Genomic DNA, 24,175 nt, shown 5'->3' on the forward strand with positions numbered 1-24,175 from the left:
GCGGGGAAAACGTAGGAGGCTTTTGACACCCGCTACGGAAGGGTACTACCATCCCGCTAGAACGCCTTCTACCAATTTCATTTTTTTTTTTGTTTTTTATCCTGTTGTTGGGTCCAGCAGCAACTAAAATTATATCGTCTTGTACTCGAAAGAGGAGATTCATTATTGTAAGACAAGTGGGGAAGGTACAGTTTGTTTTGGAACTCTTTGAGGTTTATGGAAAATAAAATAAAATTGATAATGGAACAAAGAGAAATGTGGTTAGGTGGAGACAGGGATTAACCAACACACAAAATAGAGTTAACCATTCTGAAATATAAAAACAAAATAAAATTTGCTCAATACAATTTCGCTAAAGTCAAAAGTTACATACATATCTCCGTCCCCTCCCCCCACTCTCTTCCCTTACTTTTTCACTCTTCCTTCCCCTCCAGCTTTGGGGTAAACTTGTCTCTGTGGGGAAGAATCTTAACCCCAAAAAGTTGATTGACTGATTGAAGAAGATGATGATGAAGAAAAAAATAATAGGAAAGTACAAGTGAAGAAAAAAAAATTAAAAATGAAATATTGGGGTAGAAATAATGAGAGCTAAAAGGAAAACAATATGAAAACATAAAGAATTGAATACAAACATTTTAATTACTATTGTATTATGCCAAATTCTATAATTTTTATTCAAATGCACGGAAAAGCCTTCGGTGTGGAGAAAAAAAAAAGATTCTTAACCAACAATTGCTAATCTTTAATGTAATTTCACACACACACGATACCACACGATACCACACGATACCATACTATCCAACATTATTGATTGTCTAATTACAAGGTTTATAGTTTTGAGTTCTCGCCAATAATTTGCATAGCATGAGCATCACCTTTGCGCAACTCCTCCATCTGCAATGCGTCCGCAAGACACGCCCATGGATCTTTCGTACCTCCCCACTTCAAGATCTCTTCTTTATATTTGATTCCTGCATCTCTGCTCCAAGGATCCTTGGCAAACAATTTCTGCCACAAAACATTGGCTATCGCCCTATCGAGTAAATATGAGTAGTATACAGCTCCATACGAAAACAAGTGAGGAAACTTTCCATGCCATGTCGACCATTCATCTGCAAAGATCTCCAGGTCCCGCTCAACCTGATGATAGATCTCTGTTGAATTTATTGCTTCAAGACCCTGTCTCAACAGCTCGACAATCTCTTTGCTATGCAATTCTTGATCGAGCATCGCCATTTTGCTCTGGACAAATGTCTCGCAAGCTTCAAGTGCAGATCTCTGGCTCTGAGCTTGCTCCAACAAATTAATTGGTACAGGCTCGCCAGTTCTATAATGACAACCAATCTCAGAAAGCACTCGAGGATCTTTACTAAATGACTCCATTAATACTGAAGGAATCTCGACAAAATCTGTCGCACATCTTGTACCAGACAAGTTGTGTAATTGTGTTCTTCCAATCATGGAATGCATTGCATGTCCCATCTCATGGAAAATAGTATCCACTTGATCCAAGGACAATAACGTTGGGTTGCCACTGGTGAAATTACAAACCAATGCAACAACGGGGAGCTGGTAGTCTTTGCTCAATTGCACCATATCTCCATGCTCTGAAACAGACTCTGCTTTGTTTAATTGTCTCAGGCATACAACAGTGAAATGCGATGGAAATACTTTGGGTGAACAAAAGTCAAGGTACAAATACCCCATAGTCTCACCATTCGAGTTGTTAAGAACATTGAGTTTGCGTACTCTTTTTTCATTCCAAACTTCACCTTTCACAGTAGGTTCCACAACAAAGGAGATGTTATACAAAGCAGAAAATAATTTGCTCAAACCGGCAATCACTGTGCCTATGGAGAAGTACTCACAAAGGCGTTTAATGGCAACAGAATCAGTCGAGTTAGAGAAAGTAGCAGTAGTGGTGGTACTATCAGTAGTAGTGGTACTAGTAGTGGTACTAGTACTGGTGTCAGTAGACGCTTTCTCACCATTTTCTGTACTTGACAATTTCTTTGCTTCAAAAGACTTTAACAAAAAGTCTCTATCCCAAGGCTTAATCTGTCTAATCAATTCTTCATCGCTTAACAGACTATATCCTTGCTGCAGTGCGCTCAATGCGCGTAATTCTTTTAAAACTTGAGAGTTTTTCAAATTCTCTTGCAAATTGGTGAGAAAAGATAACACATTCTCTGGCTTTTTAGCCATCTTGTGCTCCAACTGGTAATGTGCATACGAGTCGTAACCTAACATCTTGGCCAATAAAGCACGGTAAGCAACAAAATGATTAAGCACTTGAACTTGCTCATCACTAGCTTCGTGTAAACCAATCCACATTTTCTTTCTCAAATTGCCTGATCCACATTGAATCATTATTCGATACGGAATTGCTGAAGCTAATGGGATGTAGTATGTACCAGATTCTTTTTTACCAGGATATAATGCCGATGCTCGCATAACCTCACTCTGGATAAACCTGTCCTCAATTGCACTAAATTCATTTGAAGTAATCGAGATCCAATCTGATTTCAAACTACTAGACTCATTGTTAAAATGGGAACCCATTATTGAAATTTCTTGGGTTAGTGATACAAATTGATCTCGAGATTGTGGATCCATATGTATCCCTGATCTCTCAAAATCTTGTCTCAAATATTCACCAACCTTGATTTCTTCATCACTCAATTGTGATATCAAATCTTTATCCTCGAGTATCTTGACCAAGTTGGCATATAACTCGACATTTGTGTTTAGTTGATTCATATACTCAAAAATTATTTCATGCGTTTGTTGAGCTGCATCTACCCATTTCTGATCATCGTGAACTACTCTAATGAATTCGGCAACATCAATAGTTCGACACAAGATATCCGACAATTGATCTAATTTCTTGATGTAATCCAATTTCCCTTGATGTGTCAGGACATCCCTCGTCATTTCATCAACAAGAGTCTGTGCCTGCAATTTAGATTTTTTGGAAAATTGAACAAGACCTTGGGGGCTTGTCAAATAGCTATTTTTAAATAACCCTGTACTAGCAGAACCATCTTTTTGTCCTTGAAATAATGCCGTTTTAGAAAACAACTTACCCTCGTTATTATTATTTTTACCATTTAAAGTATGCTCATCGCTATCAAATGCAGCTTTTAGTCTCTCATAATTTACATTGCTGGGTAATTTGACATTTGTTAGTGATCGTTTCTGCGTGAATGACACTCTCCCACTTAATCGCACGAGATAATTCGACAACCTTGAACCAGATCTCATTCTCTTGTAACTTTCTTATAAATTTTAGATGATTCTTTTATATTTCTTTTTGACTCTTGTCTTTTACCACCTGTTTCTTGTATCGATATTTTGTTCCTTTGTTTGTTTGTTAGCTTGCTTGCTTTCTTTTTCTTCAAGTCTAATTTCCAATTTAATCAACTTCTATATGGATGAAATAGTAAATTGTTCATTCGAGAATAACCCCAACAAAATTCTTTTGCTTCCAAAAGATGTAATATTAAACAAAAATGAATTGAAACAACAAAGGGAAACTGCAAAAAACTGGGGAGAAAAAAATGAATGCAAAAAGTGGGTTCAGCTCACACTTTTAACTGATAATCGTTGATATCGAATAGGACAAATCAACTATGTACAATATAGAAAAAGTAAGGTGGTAATGGAATGCAAGTCTTCTATCAAAGGGTTCCTTTTCTTTTCCTTTAATTTCTCTTTCTCTTTTTCTTTTTCCTCTTCTTTTGATTTCTTTCTTTAGATTCTCCGATAACGTTTTGTATTTGACTGAAATCAGAAGATGTCTCAAAATCGACTTTTGTATATTTTCCCTCTATTTTTTTTGTTTTTTTGTTTTTTTGTTTTTTTCCTCTCGCAACTTGAATCTGAAATCTGTCTAAAAAGTTGAACAATGTAAACATTGATTATTGATAAACAGTGCCAAACTTCCCTTTGTTTAATATCACCCAATATAATTTCCAGCTTCTTCTTTCACCATTTTTTTTTCATCATTTATCAACACATCACCACATCACATTAAAGAATCTACATACTGAAATCTAGCAAATCTAACTATATACTCCTCTACACCATTTTTTCTCTTCCGTTCCTCGCATTTTCTTCTTACCCGCGCGATTCTATACAGATGAACCTGTCATGTCAAATGCCCAACATATTCATCCTTACCTGGTAAAGGCACCTACTTTACCACCTTCTAATCAACAACCATATGACCGCCGCATAGTCAATCAGCTTGGTGATCAATTGTCATCTGCGCATATACTGCACAACAATCTGAGATCAGGATTAAGACCAACTGCAGGATCCGCACCAATACAAGGTCAAGTTCAAAGTCACAGTCAAGGACCTAGGCAGCAACCTATCATTCAGCGAGGTCAGTCTCTGACCAACATTGGCGGTAGCTCAGACCAAAATATGCCAAACAAGAAATCTGTTAAGGATTATCATTTTGGCGCAAGAATTGGTGAAGGTTCATATTCGACTGTCTACTCTGCAGTTGACAAACAACAAGGTCGAACCTATGCAATCAAAGTACTTTCCAAAAGACATATTGTTAAGGAGAATAAAATCAAATACGTCAACATTGAAAAATTGACATTGCATCGACTAGGTCAACAACACCCAGGAATTGTACAATTATATTATACCTTTCAAGACGAGTCGAGTTTATTTTTTGTATTGGACTTTGCGGAATACGGAGAATTGTTATCAATTATTCGTAAATTTGGTTCTCTTTCCGAACAAGTGCTGAAATTCTACATGTGTCAAATTATTGATGCTGTCAGCTTCATCCACCTGAAAAATATTATACACAGAGATCTCAAACCTGAAAATATATTGGTTGGTCACGATTTCAATTTGAAGATTACGGATTTTGGTGCAGCAAAACTCCTTGATGATGCTCCAGGCGACTCTACAGAAGAAATCGACTATCGATCTTTTGAAGGGGGAAATGACGCACTGGCAAACTCAGCAACAAAGACACCTGATAGACTTGGCTCTTTTGTTGGAACGGCAGAGTACGTGCCCCCTGAGTTGTTGAAACTGAATATCTGCGGGTTTGAATCCGACGTCTGGGCTGTGGGCTGCATGCTCTATCAATTTTTTAATGGCACTCCACCTTTCAAAGGAAACACCGAATACCTCACTTTTGAGAAAATTATTCAGCTAGATTATTCTTATAAAGCAGACAAACCAGTACCAGAAGATGTGAAATTCATTATAGATAATATCTTGATTGAAAATCCTAGTCAAAGATTAACACTCCCTGCAATCATGTCAGCTAAATGGTTTCACGGAGTGAACTGGACAGATAAGGCATACATTTGGCAACGAAAAGTTCCCAAATTTGAAAGTTATGCAGTTTCTCAATCTAAGCCACTACAGACAAATCCATTTGCGTTGAAAAATGGGACCAATCGGAAAGCAAATAAATCAAGCTCTTACCAACAGCTACAATCGCAAATGCATAGCTCTGATTTAGGTTTTTTGCCAGACCTCAGTCCAAAAAAGAACTATAATACAGGTGCTCAAAATTATCCTGCAAGCAAGCAGAATGTTATGATGGAAGATCGTTCAAAAGCTTCTTTGCCAATACCACAACCAATGAAGACTGATGGAAGAGTTCAGCTATATGCCCAGCAGAATCAAGGAGGAATTCCTCAAGTTAGACAAGCTGCCCCTTCAAACACAGAGTACAAAGTTCCTGGCGTCAACCCCAATGCAAATTCGTCCGCAACTAACTACAACACTAACTACAACGCTAACTACAACGCTAACTATAACGCTAACTATAATCCTAATATTAGTGCTGGTTACAATGTAAGTTCTAATATTAATTCCAATTTCAATACCAACATTAATTCAAAGGCCAACTCCAATACTAAAGATATTAAAACAAATGCTAATTTGAATACTAATTTGAATGCTAATACTGGAAATACTATTGGAAATACAAACACAAATTTTAGTAATAACGCAACTTCACATTCCAATGCAAATTCAAATGCCATCACTAACATGGGGTTGTCTATACATAACAATTCTCAAAGTAATTCTGTGCAATCTCATACTGCTCAAAAATCGCCAGGCAATATTTTGGCTTCTGTTGCTCTACAAAACCAACAGAGCAAGAAGCCAAATATTCCATCATCGCCGAAGAGCCAAGGTAATGTGCCACAAGCTACTCAAGTTTCTCAAAGTCGTCAAGGTCCTCAAGGCTCTCGATCCCATATTCCGGTTTTTCTGCAAAACAGAGCGACGGCGCCATCAACACAACAAGGGGCGTCGACTCCTCAATTGCATCCTAAAAATACGGTCACCAATTCCTCGCAGCAAAGACCTCTGGTTCCAAACACAATATCATCGTCCTCGTCATGGGCATCATCATCATCATCACAAAGAAAAGAGACACCTTCAAACCAACATGCAGGACAAAGACCGTCACCATCTTTCACAAATTCAAAATCGTCTGTTCCTCCCTCAAGTCCTAGGCCATCAGTGCCATCTTCTAATGCAAGACCTTCGCTTCCTTCTCTGAAGTCACAGACATCAGGTGGTACTATTACCAAAAATCTATCATCAAATATAAGTACATCTGCACCAACAAAACCGGTGCCACAAAGTGCTGCTGCGGCTGCAGCTTTTGCAAATAAGTCTCGTGGCCAGACAAAACCTTTGCATCCTGAAATTACCACTATTCCCAAAAGTTATCTGATTCAGTTTCGAGAAATCTCAGGGTTGTTAAATCCCAATGAGAAGATTTTGAAAATGGATTCACTATACATGGTTCGACTTGAAAAGTCATTAGTTGGTTTGAACTACAACACATTGGACGATATGCTTTTAGAAAAAATCATTGCCAGAAATGGTGATTATTTGAAGAAAAAGGCCACAACTGTATTGACAGTCATCACAAATATGGCACGTATTTTTTTCATTAATAACAATTTGGATGCAATGCTCGTTGACTTAAAGGCAAATAAAGGAAAAGATTGTTTAATGTATGACTATGAATTTGAAGGAGATGACGATGATGATGAACAAGAACAGGTAAACAGTGGAAATTATCTAGGTAAACGTAAAGAGACGTCAGTGGAAGAGTTGGGGTATTTGATTATAGAATTGGTGAGGGAAAATGGCGACCTTATATTTCTTAAACAGAGTCAAACACCAAAAAGTAAACAAATGGCTAAAGAATTAAAAGTGTTGGATAAGCATGGGAACGAAGTACTCATTGGTGCTGATCATGGATGGATAGATTGTTTGTTGATTGCAAGGGAAACGTCTTTCAGTTCAGAGGCAACATCTACGTCAGCGTCATCAACGTCATCAACGTCGTCATCAACAACACCAGCAACAAGATCACCAACAACGACATCAGGGGTGCCTTCCAGAAGTAACAAACCCAAAGTAACAAATTCTAAACAGACAAAATCCACTTCAATTGTTGATAAACAAACCGTAAGTAATCCAAATGGCACCCGGAAGGATGCTGCTAAAAGAAAAGTTGCAGACACTAGAAGTTTGCGGAGTAAGAACTCGCCAAACTTATCCAATTCCCCAAGCTCTTTCAATGCTAATGCTTCGAAATTTGCCAGTGCAGCAGCTGCAGCAGTTCATCATAAATAGGATATAGAAGACTTATAGAGTTATGCATATATACTTTCGATTTTAGTATCTGATACTGTGTTTCGTTTTTTTTCTTGTACTGGTTAAAACACAGAGATTGTTTTCGGCATTCTGTCAAAAATAGCGGTAAAGAATTCGTAATTGATAGTTATGTAATCTCACGCCAAAGTGCTGCGCGGGTTTAAAAAAATAATAAAAAAAATAAAAAAAATAAAAATAAAAATAAAAATAAAATTAAATAATAATAATTAAAATATAAAACCACAGAACAAAGAAAAAATTTGTTAGCGAAAGAGAGAGAAAGAGTTTGGGAACGGGAAAAAGAGATCCTCATATTTTGAAACTTGATTATCCCACGAAAAAATAAAAAAATAAAACTGACCTTGATCTAGTTAAAGGAAATCATATATTGTACCCTAACACCATAACCAATCTGTTCTTGATTACTTTCCTTTGATTACTTGATTGTTTGAAAATTAAAAGATAGATCATCCCTTTTTTGTTTTTGCTTTACAAGTCAAGATGGATGCTATAGACACACTTCTTAATGAGCATGCGCTAAACTATTTCATTGCCCATGGATTTCAACAACTCGTGAATGAGATCAGCGAGGAATTAGGGAAAATATCACCAAGGACTCCATTTCAAATCGAAAATATTCCATTGATCAAACCTTCACTTGATTGCATATCACTAATTGGATTTGAGAAAATATTTAGTATAGAGTTAGAGAATGATCGCCGACTTGCAAATTCTTCCAGTCAAGAAGCTTTAGCTAACCCATCGATTGCGGTCATCGAGGACTTGATCTGTGGCCATGCTTCAGAAAATTTCAAATTCCCCGAGCTCAGTACTTTGAAAATAGTCCAGGACATTGAAAATGGAGTTGAAACATCTAAACGCGAATATATTAGACCTGAAATCAAAAACAAGATGTTGTCGTTGTTGCTACAAGTGGCAGACACTGTTCCTGGATTGAAACTTGTTGACAAAAATAATAATAATGGCATTGAGAATGAGAATGAGAATGAGGGTGAGAATGAACTCAACAACAGCAGTAGGAATAGCAACAATTTCACTTCTAAAGATAAGAAAATAATGAATTTGTCGTTATTCCTTGCAATGTACCTCAAGGAACTCAAAAGCCAGCACTTGCAATCTATAGGAGCCATGCTAGACGATGCTGCCGGATATTTGATGAGCGGCTACGAAGGATCTATTCCACTTGACTTGCTTCAAAGCTCGTTTAAAGTATACCTTGCATCGAACTTAAAGTTCATTTCCTCGGGATCAATAGAGCTTCAATCAGGCAACGAAAAGATTGTTAATGAACTTCGAGAAAGAGCCAATAATCTTATGTCGTATCTGGCATTTGCTCAAGCAATAAAGCTATATACAGAAGCGATCTCGGTTATTCCCAAACCTTCTAAAAAACAAGATGTTCAGTTATACACCAATAGGGCTATTGCATACATTGGATTGAATTGTGTCCCCGAGGCAATTGATGACCTTAATATGGCCGTTTATTTGGATAGAACATTTACACCTGCATGGACCCAATTGGGATACTGTCATATGTATATGGGAAACGCATTACTTGCATTGGAGTGTTACTTGCTATCTTTAAAGTCTGCTCTGGGAGATTTACTTCCTATTGGTTTTCCAGACGACCGTCTGCTTAGAAAAAAATACAAGTCGATGAAGATCCAAACCATTTTGCCCCAATTTGTTGAGAAATTGAACTCAGCAATTGCGCTCACAGAAAAGCGTTCATACCAACAGCGCGTTCCAGAAGACAAAATTAAAAAAATAGTTAGTGAAGTGAGAAAAGTTTTGGCGCAATTGCGTGCTATGTGTCCCGAATCCGATTGCGAGTATTATACCTACACCCCAGTATATCGAGATTCCTCCTTGAGAAATTTATCGGAAAGGATCAACTCGACACGTCCAAACATCCTCACTCCTGAAGTCTCACAAAGAATTCTTGCTAGTAATGGAATGGAAACTGCTACAATCACTGAGATTGACAGAAGACACGAGCCAATTATACTCAACACGGACACGATGGCGACAGGTGGGGAAACGGGGGTAAATGGAATTCAGTTGGACATAGGTCTTGGAGCAAACGGTACCAACACAAACACAAATGCAAATGCAAATACAAATGCAAATACAAATGCAAATGCAAATGTAAACACAAATACAAATACAAACAATAACACTAACGTCAATGGAGGTCAGACCCATCCATTTCCTATTCGTGAACTTCTCAATTTCATTGGAGGAAACGCAGAAGCACGTGCAGTGGTGAACAACAATACATCTGCTGGACAACAACAGCAACAACAGCAACAACAACCTAATGACGCTACCAATAGTTCACAGTCAGAAAATAGGACTAATCGAGGCGCCGATCAACAACATTCACCACCACCTCCACCACCACCTCCACCACCACCAAGTAATGAGAACAATTTCGGAAACACTTTCCGCACGCAAATTCACACAATACAAGGTGGCGCGATGCCAGAGGCATTACTTCAAACAGTGCGTAATATAATTCCTCCTGGGTTGCTGGAGACTTTTGAAAGAGCATTACAGAGGTCCACCAATACTGAGAATGAAACACGGACTCAAGGATTTGGTAACACCCAAGGAAACACCCAAGGAAACACCCCAGGAACAGAAGCTAGACGAGACAACTCTGGCGAAGAACAACTTAGGAATGACGACACCCAGGAAGCAAGAGGAAACAACAGAAACTTGGATCCTTCGATAGAAGACGTGCCAGATTTGGACTAGAGCAAGAAAAAAAAGCACCAGTTTCAATGCTAAAAAGCAAGTTTATAAGCAAGCTACTTTCGATTTATTTATAGCTAGAATAACGTACATTACAAAATTTCTAATTGATGTTTTCCCTCTTTCTTCTGGTTCTCTATATTCAACTTTTCATTTTCTAGTTCTTTAAAACATAGAGAATAAAAACAAAAAAAAAAGAAAACAAAAATATCCACAACTAATCCTTCTTTGACTTCTTTGACTTCTTATCCTTTTTCAGTTTTGAAGACTCTTCAGCGTCATCATCTCTCTTTCTCTTTTTATCGCTCTTTTCCTTCTTTTCTTTCTTTTCTTTCTTTTCTTTCTTCTCTTTCTTTTCCTTCTTTTCCTTTTTTTCTTTCTTCTCTTTCTTTTCCTTCTTGTCATCAGATTTCACTTCGACTTCTTCAGTTTCGGAATCATCATCATCAGAGTCAGCATCAGCAACTGCTGAAGGTGCATCGGCATCGGCATTGTAAGCTCTAGCTTCTGTGATATCAATCTTGCCTTGTTGTCTGCTCACCTTGGAGGTTGTTCTCATATCTCTACCTTCCAATTTGCTCAATCTGCTCTCTACTTTACCTCTGTTGTCCAAGCCGAATGAGTCAGAATCGTCTCTTTCTTCATCAAAACAGTCATACCTTACTGAAAGAGCAGCCTTGGCAGCCAAAGTTCTAGCAATTCTACCCTTGTTCTTCCCCGAGGCTTGACCTACCAAGGATGCATGGTAAATGATACCGTATTTTGGTGTATCGTGTTTTGTTTTCAAAGCTCTAAATAATGCCTTCTCGGCACCCAAGATTTGGATAGTTGAGGCAGGTGCCTTGGCCAATGAAGTCAAAGAACCAGCATGGGCAATAAAACGTGCACCGACCAAGTCTCCAACCATTGCTGTCAAATTTGGAGCAATAGCTTTCATTCTTGAGCTCAAGTAGTTTGACAATTGCTCTCTGTATGCAGCAAAGTCAACGATTTGTTCAGCCAAAGCCTTAATGTTTTCTAAATCGTTTTCGGTAATCTCAGTACCCATAGAAACCTCAGCAGCAGTCTTGACTTGCTCTTCAATTTCCTCTGGCAAGATTTCTGAAAGGTCAACTTCTGAAGCGTTGGAACGGACACCCATGGTCAAGATGATTCTTGCGTATGCAACAGAGTCGGTAATCATCTTTGCCAATTCAGGGAAATGCCAGCCGTACCATTCCTTACATCTCATAGCATAAGTGTTTAATTCCTTGTCTAAATCATCCAAAAGTGCAATGGCTTGAATGATCATAGTATCAACTTTATCAGCTGAGAATTTAAGCTTGTGACGACCTATTGAATGGGCCAAACCCAACGACATTTGGTTCAATGCAGACTGATCTAAACCAGGTAACAACTCTGGTAAATATTCTTTAATAGCTCTGTGCAAATCCAAAGAGGCGCTGTCAGAAACAACTTGGAAATTAAGTCCAAGCTTGTTAATGGCATTTCCGAGCTTAGCTTCGGAAACAATTAACGTGGCCTTCTTGTCAGCTTTGGAATCTTCTAATAATTTCTTCAAGTTTTCGGAAACTTTACCCTCAATGATGGCGTTGACTTCTTCCAAGGCGTTTGCTGCGCTCTGGAATTTCTCAAAACGATGTACTTTAAACTGGTCAACAACTTTTTCCAATGTGTTCAAGTCTTCGATCAATGTCGACGATTTGTGAATCTTTTTGTCGGACGCCTTCAAAAGAGCATACCCTGCTGGGGTCTCTGCCAAAACGAAAGCCATGATTTTACTATGAATAAGTATGTAAAGGTAAGTGGGTGGACAAAGAAGAAGATGAAAAAAAAAATGGGGGGGGGGGGGGTAGGTATAGGTAGTTCGAGTGGGTGGATTAGTAAACTTTAGGTCGATGAGAGAGGTTTTGGTGTTGTTTGACTAGGAAGTTTTGGATATAGGCCAGTGCTTGAAGTTTATCTGAAAAATTTTGAGATGAGAGAGAGAGCGAACGAGAGAAGAGTTTTTGCGGAAGGAGAAGAGGAAGAAAAAGGACGAAAAAAAAAATACAAAAAAGAAAAAAGAAAATCACCTTGTGTCGTAATAATTTGCGACATTTAGTATGACACTCCTTCGAATAATCTCTGCTACAATCTTACCCGCCAACTTCTTTTCCATACGTTGTTTTCGATAATGGGGCAATCAAAAGTATTGGTCAACCACAAATTTTTATACATAGCATCAGAAACTGATGATAATGATGTAGAAGCAACAGCACATGCTAAAAAAGAATATAATACATATCTCTGTCATAGTTCTACTGAAAAGGCAAACGAAGTACTAAACAGCAAAAGATTGTTAACTAATGTAACATTTTAATTGAATTGGATGCAAAAAAAAGAAAAACGAAAAATAGAAAAAAAAGCATTATGGAAACAATGAAGAATATATATATTTTTTTACTAAACAACATGTTTGATATTTTCTCTATTCTTATTCTTTCATTATTTTCCCCAAAGAAGCCTTGGTATTCATGTCATAAATCTTGCTTGTTGAAGGACCACCGATCTTAAAAACTTAGATCGACTGTAGCTCAAACTAAACAGCTGGTAGCGACAAGAACTACCATATATCACGATACACGCAGATTTGTGTAGAGGGCGCGTTACCTTCATCAGCTCCAGATCAATGCCGCAAAGCATAACGATTTAATTAGTTTTGAATCAAAAATTCAATTAACAAAACCAAAAGAACTTCTTTTCCAAAAAAAAAAGGAAAAACACTTAATACTTGTACTTCTCTCATTAATGCTCTGTTAAGCCTAGGGCCGGAAAAGACAGTTTTTAAAAAAAGAACCAGAAAAGTATCATTTTTTTACAAAGTATATGTCGCCAACCAAAAATGGTAGAACGTCACCACCTAAGAACACGCGTCCTGCTGAATCGATGGGACAAGTACCACAAGCTAAACGACCGAAGAAGCGTTCATATTTTTTTCAACCCATCGACTCAATAACTGGAAACCAGAACGCATCGTCCAGAACTACAACCACTAAACCATCATCCTCGACTTTTTCAACTTCCTCAACTTTCTCGACTTCCTCGTCGTCTTCCTCAGCTAATGAACATACTGTTAAGCGCATAGACCAAAATGTTTTAAACAAAACAACAACAACGGTCCTGCCAATCGCCGAGGCTAAACCGTATCCTACTAGTTTTCCCGGAAGCCCAAAACGAGTTCGACGTAATAGAGATATAAAAGTTGTGACGGACCATTCTGACGATAGCTACGATGGCATTTTGTGGAAAGAAAGCCCAGAGTTAAAGAACAAAGTGGCCAACCCTTCAAGAGAAGCAGAGTCGCGACATCCATCTGATAAGACTGGTTATTCATCATCTCCACTTAAAGGTGCTTCTAGTCAAAGAGATAATAATCAAACGGTCCCAAAAACGCCGGAAATTCTTTCAAGATATGGCACTAATTTTCACAATACTATGCTGCGTTCCTCGCCCCGACTATCAAAGACCTGTTCTGACCTAAGTGGAAAAGAAAGCACAAGTAAAAAAAGTTCACACTTACCGCCCCCAGCTGCATTGGTTCGAAGCAAGTCAAATTTTCTTCTGCGCACGGATACATGCGAGAAAAGCTCGTCTTTGAGTGAATGGATAAATAAGCTTGAAGATACCCACCTGCCAAAGTCAACAACAACAGCAGCAGCAGCAGCAACAATAACAACCATTAATAGACAACCCCTTCCACTGTCACCTCTGAAAGAGCAAGTGCAGACCCTTGAACTGTCTCCACTGAAAGGTACCAACGTCAAGTCAGTGCAACAAGAACACTCGAGCGATCCATTTTCGGACGATGAAGAAGTTTTAGCTATTTTTAATCATTCACAAAAGCAAGGTGAGAGTATACAAACTCGAACAAGACAAGAGATTATAACTGTGAGTTCACCTCCGCCAAGGATAGCATCACCTCCCAAACCTCGAGCCGTTGATAGCAATGTAGTCAACAATGTTAATAATGATGATAATAATGTCAGTAACAGTGCTGAAAAAAATGCAGAAGATCTTTCAGACGATCCATTTTCCGACGACGATATTGAGGAATTGATGCAAGTCTCTGCATCTGCATCTGCATTTGCATCTACATCTTCTATTGCTAACAAGTCAACCGAGTTTTCAAAATTTACAAAGTTGTTCAAAGAAGGGATGAGACATTTTGAAGAAGCATCAACATCTAAAGAAAATTACCAAGAAAAAGAGGAGCGCTTCGGTGATATTTGCTACGGTCGTCCCGAGCTTCGAAGATTACGAATTAAGGAACAAATTCTGCCAAAGCCAGCGGTACTGGGATTGGAGCTTACATCACCGATGGTAACGCCGCCGCTGCTGCTGCTGCTGCTGCAATTGTTAGTGCACAACTCATATAAAACATCTGAAAATATTTTCTTAGTAGAGTCGCCAGATGGTGTTGTCTCCACTCTTAAGTTGAAAGGCCAATATTGCGAGCTTGAAATCCAACCAGGTGATATTGTCCACGTTATTGTTACCGATGATTCTCATCCGAATATAGTTGATGACACAACTAATTTATTAATTTGGAATCCGGATATCCTCCTTTCTGCAACCACAATTGCCCTGCAGATCAACTGTCCACGGAAATCTATTTTGCTTTCCAGATTTAAATTTCCAGGAACAACAACAGTACCAATCATTGTTGGTGAGATTGTCCATTTTGTATTCCAAGAGTGTATGGCAACTGAAACATGGACATTGGAGTTTATGCTGGAGGTGCTTGAGCAATTAATGCAGCAATATCTCGTGAGTATATTCAGTGTAGGAGAAGAAGAAAACAAGGTGAAGCTGGAAGTGCAGAAGCATTTTCTGTACCTCAAAACTTGGTTTGATAAATATTACAAGAAGTCAATTGGACGGTCAAGTCGAATTGAAAATACCTCAGAAAGAAACGATATTGGGTTTGCTTGCGAAGAGATTTTGGATATCGAAGAGGATATCAAATCACCTGCATTTGGTATAAAGGGTAAAATCGACGCTACTATGGTTGCCAAGTTGCAAAATAATCAAATTGATGGTAAATTTCTATTACCAATGGAGATTAAAACAGGACGAGAATATGTGAGCCATAGTGCGCAAGCAACGTTGTATGCCTTATTGTTTAAAGATAGATACAATTTGGATATAAAATCTTCCGTGCTTGTATACACTAAAGAACAGCTCACTAAGCGCAGTAACATTAATGCTCCCGATTTGAGAGCACTAATCAATTTGAGGAATAAAGTTTCGCAACATCACAAGAATAATGAGACTTATCCACCACTTTTGAAACGAGCAGAGTGTGCAAGATGCGAGGTTCAATCTGCATGCATGGTGATTGACTCATTGATGGAAGATGGTAACAGTAAAGATTGTGGAATTGATGAAGAGACTTATCTATCATACACCAGTCATATTTCCAATCCAGACTATAAGGTATTTTTGAAAACATGGGATGGATTGATTGCAAAAGAGGAGGCGTTTATGAGTAAAACAATTAAACATCTTTGGACTATTCCCACAGAACAGAGGCTGGCTCAAGGAGGATGTCTTGATAATTTAAAAGTAGTCAAGTCCACAGATGACGAAGAAGAGGAAGAAGAAGATAAAGAGAGTCTGATTTTTCATTATGCAACCGTTCGTGGCGATAAATCCACTGCAAGAAGATTTACATACGTTTTTGAAAGAGCCAGTGACGCGAAACTATTAGTTGATTTTCAGAGTACCAAGTTTAATGTAAACGATCGAGTGATAATCAGCGACCAATCAGGACAATTTGCAATCACCAACGGTCTTGTCAAGTCGGTGTCTCCATCCCGGATTGTTATTAGCACGCGAAGGCGAATCATCACTTGCGATCAGAAATTGAGCAACTTTAGCGAATCCAATAATCAAGTCTATAAAAGTTTGATTAGAGGCCATAATAGTGGTTCAAAGATGAATGAGAAATTGTTCATTATTGATAAAGATGAAATGTTCTATGGATTAGGTTTGGCAAGGTATAATATTTTGAGCTTGTTTTTAGATACAACGCCTCTGAGCCTACGGGAACTAGTAGTGGATCTTAGAGCTCCAACATTTACGCAGTCAAATAGCACTTCCAACAAATTAGTGAACTTTAACCCATCTCAAATAGCCGCGTTTAACAAAGTTTTTGCTGCTAATGATTATGCGTTAATTTTGGGAATGCCTGGAACCGGCAAGAGTACCTTGATTGTTGAAATCATCAAAGAAATAGTTGAACGTGGTGAAACTGTTTTGCTCACTTCGTATACAAACTCAGCTGTCGACAATATTTTGTTGAAATTGCTTGAAAGCAATATTGGGAAAAAATCACCAGTCAAATTCATAAGAATTGGTCATCCACTGCGCGTGCAGAATAGTCTTCATCAGTATATCCCCGATTATGCAAACCCCATACAGGACCAATCACAATTTATAGAAACATATTGTTCACCGAATCTAGTAGCTGCAACATGCTTAGGTGTACGAGACCTTTGTTTCAATATCAGGACCGAATTCGATTATTGTATAGTTGATGAGGCGTCGCAGATTACTTTCCCCATCAGCATTGGTCCAATTCAACTTGCAAAAAAATTCATATTGGTTGGAGACCATTATCAATTACCTCCATTGGTGTTGCATCCTGCTCCCGAAGTGAGGTTTGGTCTTTCGCAATCTCTTTTCAGATTACTTGCAGAAGCACATCCCAACTCCGTTACAGAACTAACGTATCAATATAGAATGTGTGAAGAGATTATGCAATTATCAAATGTGTTGATTTACGAAAATAAACTTAAATGTGGTTCCCATGCAGTTGCAAATCAGTACTTGAACATCCCTAATCCCCAAATGATTTCCTCATTTACAAAGCCCGGCTTGCCTCAGTCTCTGCAATGGATGAATTATGTCTTTGACAGTAATATCAAGGTACTCTTCTTGGATCACGACAAGCTTAATGCAAAGGAAGTTGTTCGTGGTGAAGCTATCAAGAATCATATGGAAGCAAAGTTGATCAAGCAAATAGTCAAATCTCTTGTTCTTGCAGGTGTTGAAGAGAAGCAAATCGGCGTAATGTCATTTTACCGCGCGCAATTAAATCTATTGAAAAAAGACCTTTCTTCGAGGTTGGATTTGGAAATTTTGACAGCAGACCAGTACCAAGGTCGGGACAAGGAGTGTATCATCATATCGTTGGTGAGACTGAATGATGAAAATAATGCGGGTGAGCTTTTAAAGGAATGGAGAAGACTTAATGTTGCTGTTACCAGGGCAAAATCGAAATTGATTATATTAGGATCGAGAACAACGCTATCCACAACAAACACAACCAAAACATTTATTGATTTTTTAGATCAAAGAAACAGATACTTTCAATTGACAGAGGGTGCTGATACATTCTACAACTTTCCCGAATCAGCAAATTCGTCTCCAATAAAAGGCTCACAATTGACGAAAAGACACATAAAGCCTACACCAATTCTTCTGAACATTATACAAAATATGCGAAACTAGAGATTTATATGTATACGTATATTTGCATGTGCACTTTATTTCTTTTTTTTTTTTATTATTATTATTTCTTCTATACCGAAAAGAAGTACTTTGCAGCTCTCCTTGTTGTCCCATTTATTCGCCTTTTCCTTGTATTTTTTTTTCTCTCCGTTATAGGGCAAAGAACTGTACTTCAAAGTTACCTCTTCTAAATGCTATTTGATTACCGTTCCAATTGAATCCATCCTGTCCACCGTCTTGTCCACCGTCTTGTCTATTTCTATTTTGATCTATGGGCACTTGGCCGTTGCGCATCTGTTGCCAATGCCCAAACATATTTCGTATAAAAAAGAATGAAAAAAATGCAAACGTCAATACAATCACCAAGTAATCGCCGATATCATAATTTTCCACGTAATCGTGCTCACCATCACGGGCACCGCCCATGTGTTGTGCATCTGCTCGTGACATCGAGTCTTGTTGTCGTTGTTGTTGTTGTTGCTGTTGTTGATGTTGATGTTGTCCACGCTCCCCTCCGTGGTCGAGAATATCGTTTGATGATTTTCTGCCAATCTTCTTAAAAGCACTTAACCACCCATCTTTACTCGTACCATTGTCATGTGTCTTGAATGCCTTTCGGTTGAATAAGTACTTGAACCTTAACCGAAGTAAAGCCCAGTTTATATGTGCTTTGCTAAGGGATATTTTTGATCCAGATAGATGTCTTTCAAGGTCCATTTTTTCACGAAGTTGAAGGCTTTGGTCGTAGTAACGTTTGGCAAGATAGTAGTCTGTGGTATTGTCACCAGGTACAAGGCCATTCTCATACATTTCTCCCAACTTGTAAGCTCCATGTGATGAGTGTCTATCTGCCGCTAGTTTATAGTAATTAAATGATCTTTCTTTATCTATTTCTGCATGTGCCTTCGAATCAACACCAGCAAGTATATCTCCAATTAATATTGTAGCGTCAACATTGCCCTGTTTTGAAGCTCTATCCAAATACTTCACGGCAGTGCGAACCCGATCAGTCGTGAACTGCTTTTTAGCATTCGACAACGGTTGTAGTTGATATAGCAAATATGCAGCTGAAACTTGCGCAGGCTCAAAACCTTGCTCAGCAGCAATCAGATAACCAACAAGGGCATTCTTGTATTGCCCACACACCAACTGCTCAAAGCTATACTTGAGATGCGGAGCATAAAATGCCGACAACCGTCTTACAAACTCGGCATAATATTTGACCATTCTTGAGCAAGATATTTTCAGGTCTGGGTCAACGGCTGCTGCTAATCCAGTCTCCATAAATTGGCCCATGTAGTAGAGTGCCTGTGTATTACCCAAATAAGTAGCATCCTTCATGTACTTGTAAATCTCGCGTTTTTGATCATCCGACGCTGGGTTTTCGCCATATACCTTCATCAATAGCTTAGCCAAATTCTTATTAGCTTCAGGTGATTTCTTATTGATAGCAGCAGCATAATATTCGATAGCGCGTGAAATGTTTGATTCTCGGAGATAGCCATTTTCCTCAATTACTCCCAAGTCATTGTATGCATCAGCGTTGCCTTGGATTAGTGTAGACAAGTTAAAAAACTTTTCTGCTTGATAAACATCTCGTGGAACAGAAAGTCCGTGTAGGTACATTCTACCCAAATTTAGCTGACAAGAACTAAGATATATTCGATCAATTGGCTCCATGTTTCTGTAGTCGTTTGCGCCATAAATCTCGTCTCCCAATTCGACACATTTTTGAAATTCATGAAAGGCCCTTGTAAGATTTCGATCTTCAAAATAATCTCCTTTTAAATGCTCCATTCCTGTGTAATAGAGTGTAACGTACTCATGTTCATCAGCATTAAATTTATGCTCTTCGAAAGTTTGCTTCAAATCGGCAAATAATTTTGATCTGATTTCTATGGAAGATGACGTCTCACTTAATTTCTCTCCAAACAAACCGCCGTTAAAATCTGATATCCGAATGTTGTAATCCACACCTCGCAAAAACCGGTTTTGCACCCATTCGATACCCATATTGGCTAATTTCGCATACAAAGGTAGTGCCATTTCACAATTGGCGGGAACTTCAATGCCTTTCAAATGTCGATAAGCCAATACAAGTAATGCATTTGTATCTCCATTCTCCATTGCAAATTGATAATACAAGTTGGCCTTGTGCTGATTTACTTCAAACTCACCAAACAATCCAGTTGAATAGATAAAACCAAGCATAAAATATGCATGTCCATCAGGCGCTACTTGAATAGCTTTTTCATAGTACTTTTTCGCCAATTGATAATTTGTTGGATGTGAAAAGTTGCCAAATATATTCAAATCACCAAGTGTTCGTAGTGCATCAACACTATTTCGCAGTGCTGCTTTTTCAAGCAATGAGATTGCTTCGGCAAGTTCCAGATGGGTCACATTATAAACTTGTTCTGTTTCGTAGTTTGAAGTCAATGGGTTGAACTGTGGAATCTCAAGACCATATTCGCCGATTCTAATTCCATTATTTTTGTTTGCACCAGAGGATGTTTCCTCAAGTCCCCCCAATATTCGTTTAGCTTCATTATATTCTATTTCGCCTGTATCTTTTGGATCGAATGCATTTGCAGATGCATGTACTACCTTGACTGTATAAATAAGGCCACTCAATACTGCGAGAGAAACCCATTTGCACTTCATAGTGTAATTCTATTTATTCAATTGGACTCAGTCAGCCAATCAAGATCAAAAAAATAAAAAACTTATAGCTATTTCTTTCTTTTTTTTTAATCTATGTCGCAATTACCATCAGTGTTGGTATCAGTTTAACAACTCCACAAAAGTGAGCAATTAATGAAAAATTTGGTTTAGTCTAGCCTGACTTTTGGTGACTTATAGCAAAGACAATGTGTAATTAATAAGTTTCGTATTGTACAAGAGGAAGGTAAAAAGAAGTGATAAGAGTGTCAATCAAGCAACTAAGAATCTTGTGGTTAGATTTGATCAGTTGACGTGTTCCCTCTTTATCTCTTTTTGTCCCCCTTTTTTTTTCTTTTTTTTTTTTTTTTTTTTCTCTACTTTATTAGTACTGTTCTACTTTGTTTCTCACATTCACACACACACACACACACACTCTCTCTCTCTCTCTCGCTCGCTCCTTATTTCTTTCTCCTCCCCCCCCCCCCCCCTTTATTGTGGCGATTGTAGGAGTCGAAAAGTCGCACCCGCAAATTCAAAAAAATCGCAGCCGCCGAAATTTCCAACTCGGCATCCACATAAAGTCAATAAAGTACCCTTGTTCAGCAAAAGGATCAATCAATCGTCGAAAGTTTCCAAATATCAAAAATTCGCATTAACACATCAACGCACCCACATTTCTACACAATAAGATATTAGCACATTAGATTACGTCAGTACAATCAACATTAGCAAAGAAAATGGCCCCAATTAGACTTTCAGACGCTGTTCTGCGAGAGCATGGGTCTCTGGAGGCTATGTTTCGATCCGCGCCCATGTCATTGGTCCAATTCTATGTGACAATTGAGCTTGCACGAGAAATGGTTGGTACTCTTGGTGCCCTTGGATGCGTCCAATTCCGTGATCTCAACTCGAAACTTACTCCGTTTCAACGTACTTTTGTCAATGAATTGCGAAGTATAGATACAATGGTGGGACAATTGAGATACCTACATTCGATTATGGACAAACAACATACATTGAGTGTCGATTACTATTCCAATTTGAAAGCCGATAGAAAGCCAATTCCAAGCTCCTCTCAAATGGATGAGATAAAGCACCACATTCAAGAGTTTCATGAGCGGATCAAGCACTTGGATGAATCTTTTAACAGATTGAATTTACAAAAATTGAAATTGTATGAAAACCGAAACGTTGTCAACACACTTTCCGAGTTTCATAAATCCTCGTTGGTTTCCGATGACTTGAATGCTACAGTTGAATATGCAGCTCGCCATCTGTTTGAAGGTGGTGGAGACGACAATGAGGCGTTATTGAGCCAAGAGCATCTTCGTGCTCAAAGCCTCGAACTTGGCCTCGAGACAGAATCATTTAGCGAGACTGCCAATTTCAATGCACTTGCTGGTTCCATCGCTGCGGATAAGGTTCCTATTTTGAGAAACATTCTTTGGAGAACATTGAGAGGCAACTTGTATTTCCACGATGCTCCGATGGAAGGTGGCTATCCTGCCAGTGACAATTCTGCTGAGTTGGTCACTAAAAGTGTATTCATAATCTTTATTCATGGGGAAGCATTGAGATCTCGCGTTAGAAAAATAATCAGTTCACTTGATGGACGCATTTTTGACAATGCCACAGGCAATTCAAGTGCTCGTAGAGCTACTTTGGACGAAATCAACTCAAAAATAGAAGACCTCAGTAGTGTTGTTAGTAGCACAAAAGACCAATTGGTGACTGAGTTGCGTGTGTTTCAGGAAGTTTATCCAGATTATAGTTACAATGTGGAAAGAGAAAGAATGATATTTGAGACATTGAACAAGTTTGACGAAGATAGTACTCGTCGTTGCTTGGTTGGTGAAGGATGGATTCCTTCGAGTGAGTTTAAAAAGGTTAAGTCTTCTCTTGCGAGATTGATTAGAAACAAGACTAAACCTAATCGTCGAAATTCAGTGGAGTCTTTACCTGATTCTGAAACAGCAAATGAAACTGATACTTCCATGTTTGTTATTGAAGATAGTGACCATGATATCAGTGGATTTGATTTTGTTGGAGGTAATGAAGAAGACGATAATGATGACGAGGAAGGAGGTTCGTTTGTTGCAGTTGTTAAAGAGTTAACTACTAATAGAACACCTCCAACATACCACAAAACCAACAAGTTTACTGCTGCTTATCAGCTGATTATCGATGCATATGGTATTGCCACTTATCAAGAAGTCAATCCTGGTCTTGCCACGATTATCACTTTTCCATTTATGTTTTCAATCATGTTTGGTGATTTGGGCCATGGTTTTATTGTGCTTTTGATGGCATTGTATTTGATCAAAAATGAGGTTTCGTTTGGCGCCATGAGGAATAAGGACGAGATTTTTGCCATGGCGTTTAATGGAAGATATATTATTCTTTTGATGGGATTGTTTTCAATTTATATTGGGTTTATTTACAATGATGTGTTTTCAAAGTCAATGAGCCTTTTCTCATCAGGATGGGAATGGAAAATTCCTGAGAACTACGATAAAGTCAAGGGAGGCACGTTAATTGCATCTAAAATACCTGGCAAAACGTATCCTTTTGGTCTTGACTGGGCATGGCATGGTACTGAGAACAATTTGCTTTTTACAAATTCATACAAGATGAAATTATCAGTGCTAATGGGGTACATCCACATGAACTATTCGTTAGCTTTCAGTCTTGTAAACTATATTTATTTCAAAAGAAGAGTTGATATTATTGGAAACTTTATACCTGGGTTTCTTTTCATGCAGAGTATCTTTGGCTACTTGTCATTGACCATTGTTTACAAGTGGTGTGTTGACTGGCTTGGCACTGAAAGACAGCCACCCGGATTGCTTAACATGTTGATCAATATGTTTTTGTCGCCGGGGACCATCGAGGAGCCATTATACGCGGGTCAAAAATTTATCCAGATTATTTTGGTGCTTATTGCTGCTGTTTGTGTTCCATGGTTGCTCATATACAAGCCATTGACATTAAAGCGAGAAAACGATAGAGCAATACAGCTTGGATATTCCGACATAAACTCACAGAGACATCATTCGATTATTCTTCATGAGGTAGACGAGGATGCAGCAGCAGTAGCAACGTTACAATCGTCTGATGGCGACAACGACGATGATGAGCTCAACTTTGATTTAGAATCTGAGGACGATTTTAGATTTCCCAACGATATAGAGCCCATGGTTCACTCTGCAGCAGCACATGGCGATGGCGATGGCGATGATGGCGGCTTTAATTTTGGTGATATTGTTATTCACCAAGTGATCCACACAATTGAATTCTGTCTCAACTGTGTTAGTCATACTGCTTCCTATTTGCGGTTGTGGGCACTTTCTTTAGCCCACGCACAGTTATCCACAGTGTTGTGGTCAATGACTATTCAAAATGCATTTGGACGAACTGGAACTGTTGGTATCTTGGCGACATTCTTTTTATTTGCAATGTGGTTCCTGTTGACTGTTTGTATATTGGTATTCATGGAAGGTACGTCGGC

At 38.5% G+C, this 24,175-nt stretch overlaps 7 protein-coding genes across 7 annotated transcripts in view; 4 read left to right on the plus strand and 3 right to left on the minus strand. All coding sequences in view use genetic code 12, as the record gives it.

Moving 5' to 3' along the window:
• Window positions 1–828: 828 nt before the first annotated feature.
• OCT1 (Mitochondrial intermediate peptidase) lies at window positions 829–3,264 on the minus strand (the record flags this gene model as incomplete). The annotated part of the gene is made up of 1 exon (XM_001523782.1): window positions 829–3,264. The coding sequence occupies one exon, from the start codon at window positions 3,262–3,264 to the stop codon at window positions 829–831; it is 2,436 nt and encodes an 811-aa protein (XP_001523832.2).
• Window positions 3,265–4,152: 888 nt separating this feature from the next.
• Window positions 4,153–7,647, plus strand: PKH3 (pkb-activating kinase-like protein; the record flags this gene model as incomplete). Its single annotated transcript, XM_001523783.1, has 1 exon — window positions 4,153–7,647. The coding sequence occupies one exon, from the start codon at window positions 4,153–4,155 to the stop codon at window positions 7,645–7,647; it is 3,495 nt and encodes a 1,164-aa protein (XP_001523833.2).
• Window positions 7,648–8,169: 522 nt separating this feature from the next.
• On the plus strand, window positions 8,170–10,449 carry PVL30_005383 (uncharacterized protein; the record flags this gene model as incomplete). The annotated part of the gene is made up of 1 exon (XM_001523784.1): window positions 8,170–10,449. The coding sequence occupies one exon, from the start codon at window positions 8,170–8,172 to the stop codon at window positions 10,447–10,449; it is 2,280 nt and encodes a 759-aa protein (XP_001523834.2).
• Window positions 10,450–10,663: 214 nt separating this feature from the next.
• Window positions 10,664–12,220, minus strand: NOP58 (Nucleolar protein 58; the record flags this gene model as incomplete). Its single annotated transcript, XM_001523785.1, has 1 exon — window positions 10,664–12,220. One exon carries the CDS (start codon window positions 12,218–12,220, stop codon window positions 10,664–10,666), a length of 1,557 nt encoding a protein of 518 aa, XP_001523835.2.
• Window positions 12,221–13,314: 1,094 nt separating this feature from the next.
• On the plus strand, window positions 13,315–18,003 carry dna2 (DNA replication endonuclease-helicase Dna2; the record flags this gene model as incomplete). The annotated part of the gene is made up of 1 exon (XM_001523786.1): window positions 13,315–18,003. One exon carries the CDS (start codon window positions 13,315–13,317, stop codon window positions 18,001–18,003), a length of 4,689 nt encoding a protein of 1,562 aa, XP_001523836.2.
• A 150-nt stretch (window positions 18,004–18,153) lies between these two features.
• HRD3 (ERAD-associated protein) lies at window positions 18,154–20,667 on the minus strand (the record flags this gene model as incomplete). The annotated part of the gene is made up of 1 exon (XM_001523787.1): window positions 18,154–20,667. One exon carries the CDS (start codon window positions 20,665–20,667, stop codon window positions 18,154–18,156), a length of 2,514 nt encoding a protein of 837 aa, XP_001523837.2.
• Window positions 20,668–21,404: 737 nt separating this feature from the next.
• The window catches only part of STV1 (H(+)-transporting V0 sector ATPase subunit a), a gene marked incomplete at both ends in the record, with an annotated part of 2,877 nt that continues 106 nt past the window's right edge, over window positions 21,405–24,175 (plus strand). Inside the window, one exon of the mRNA XM_001523788.1 lies at window positions 21,405–24,175. This exon is cut by the window's right edge and continues 106 nt beyond it. Coding sequence (XP_001523838.2) covers window positions 21,405–24,175 — 2,771 coding nt within the window.

This window comes from Lodderomyces elongisporus, chromosome 8 (assembly GCF_030384665.1).
Source record: "Lodderomyces elongisporus chromosome 8, complete sequence".
In the NCBI taxonomy this organism is placed as follows: domain Eukaryota; kingdom Fungi; phylum Ascomycota; class Pichiomycetes; order Serinales; family Debaryomycetaceae; genus Lodderomyces; species Lodderomyces elongisporus.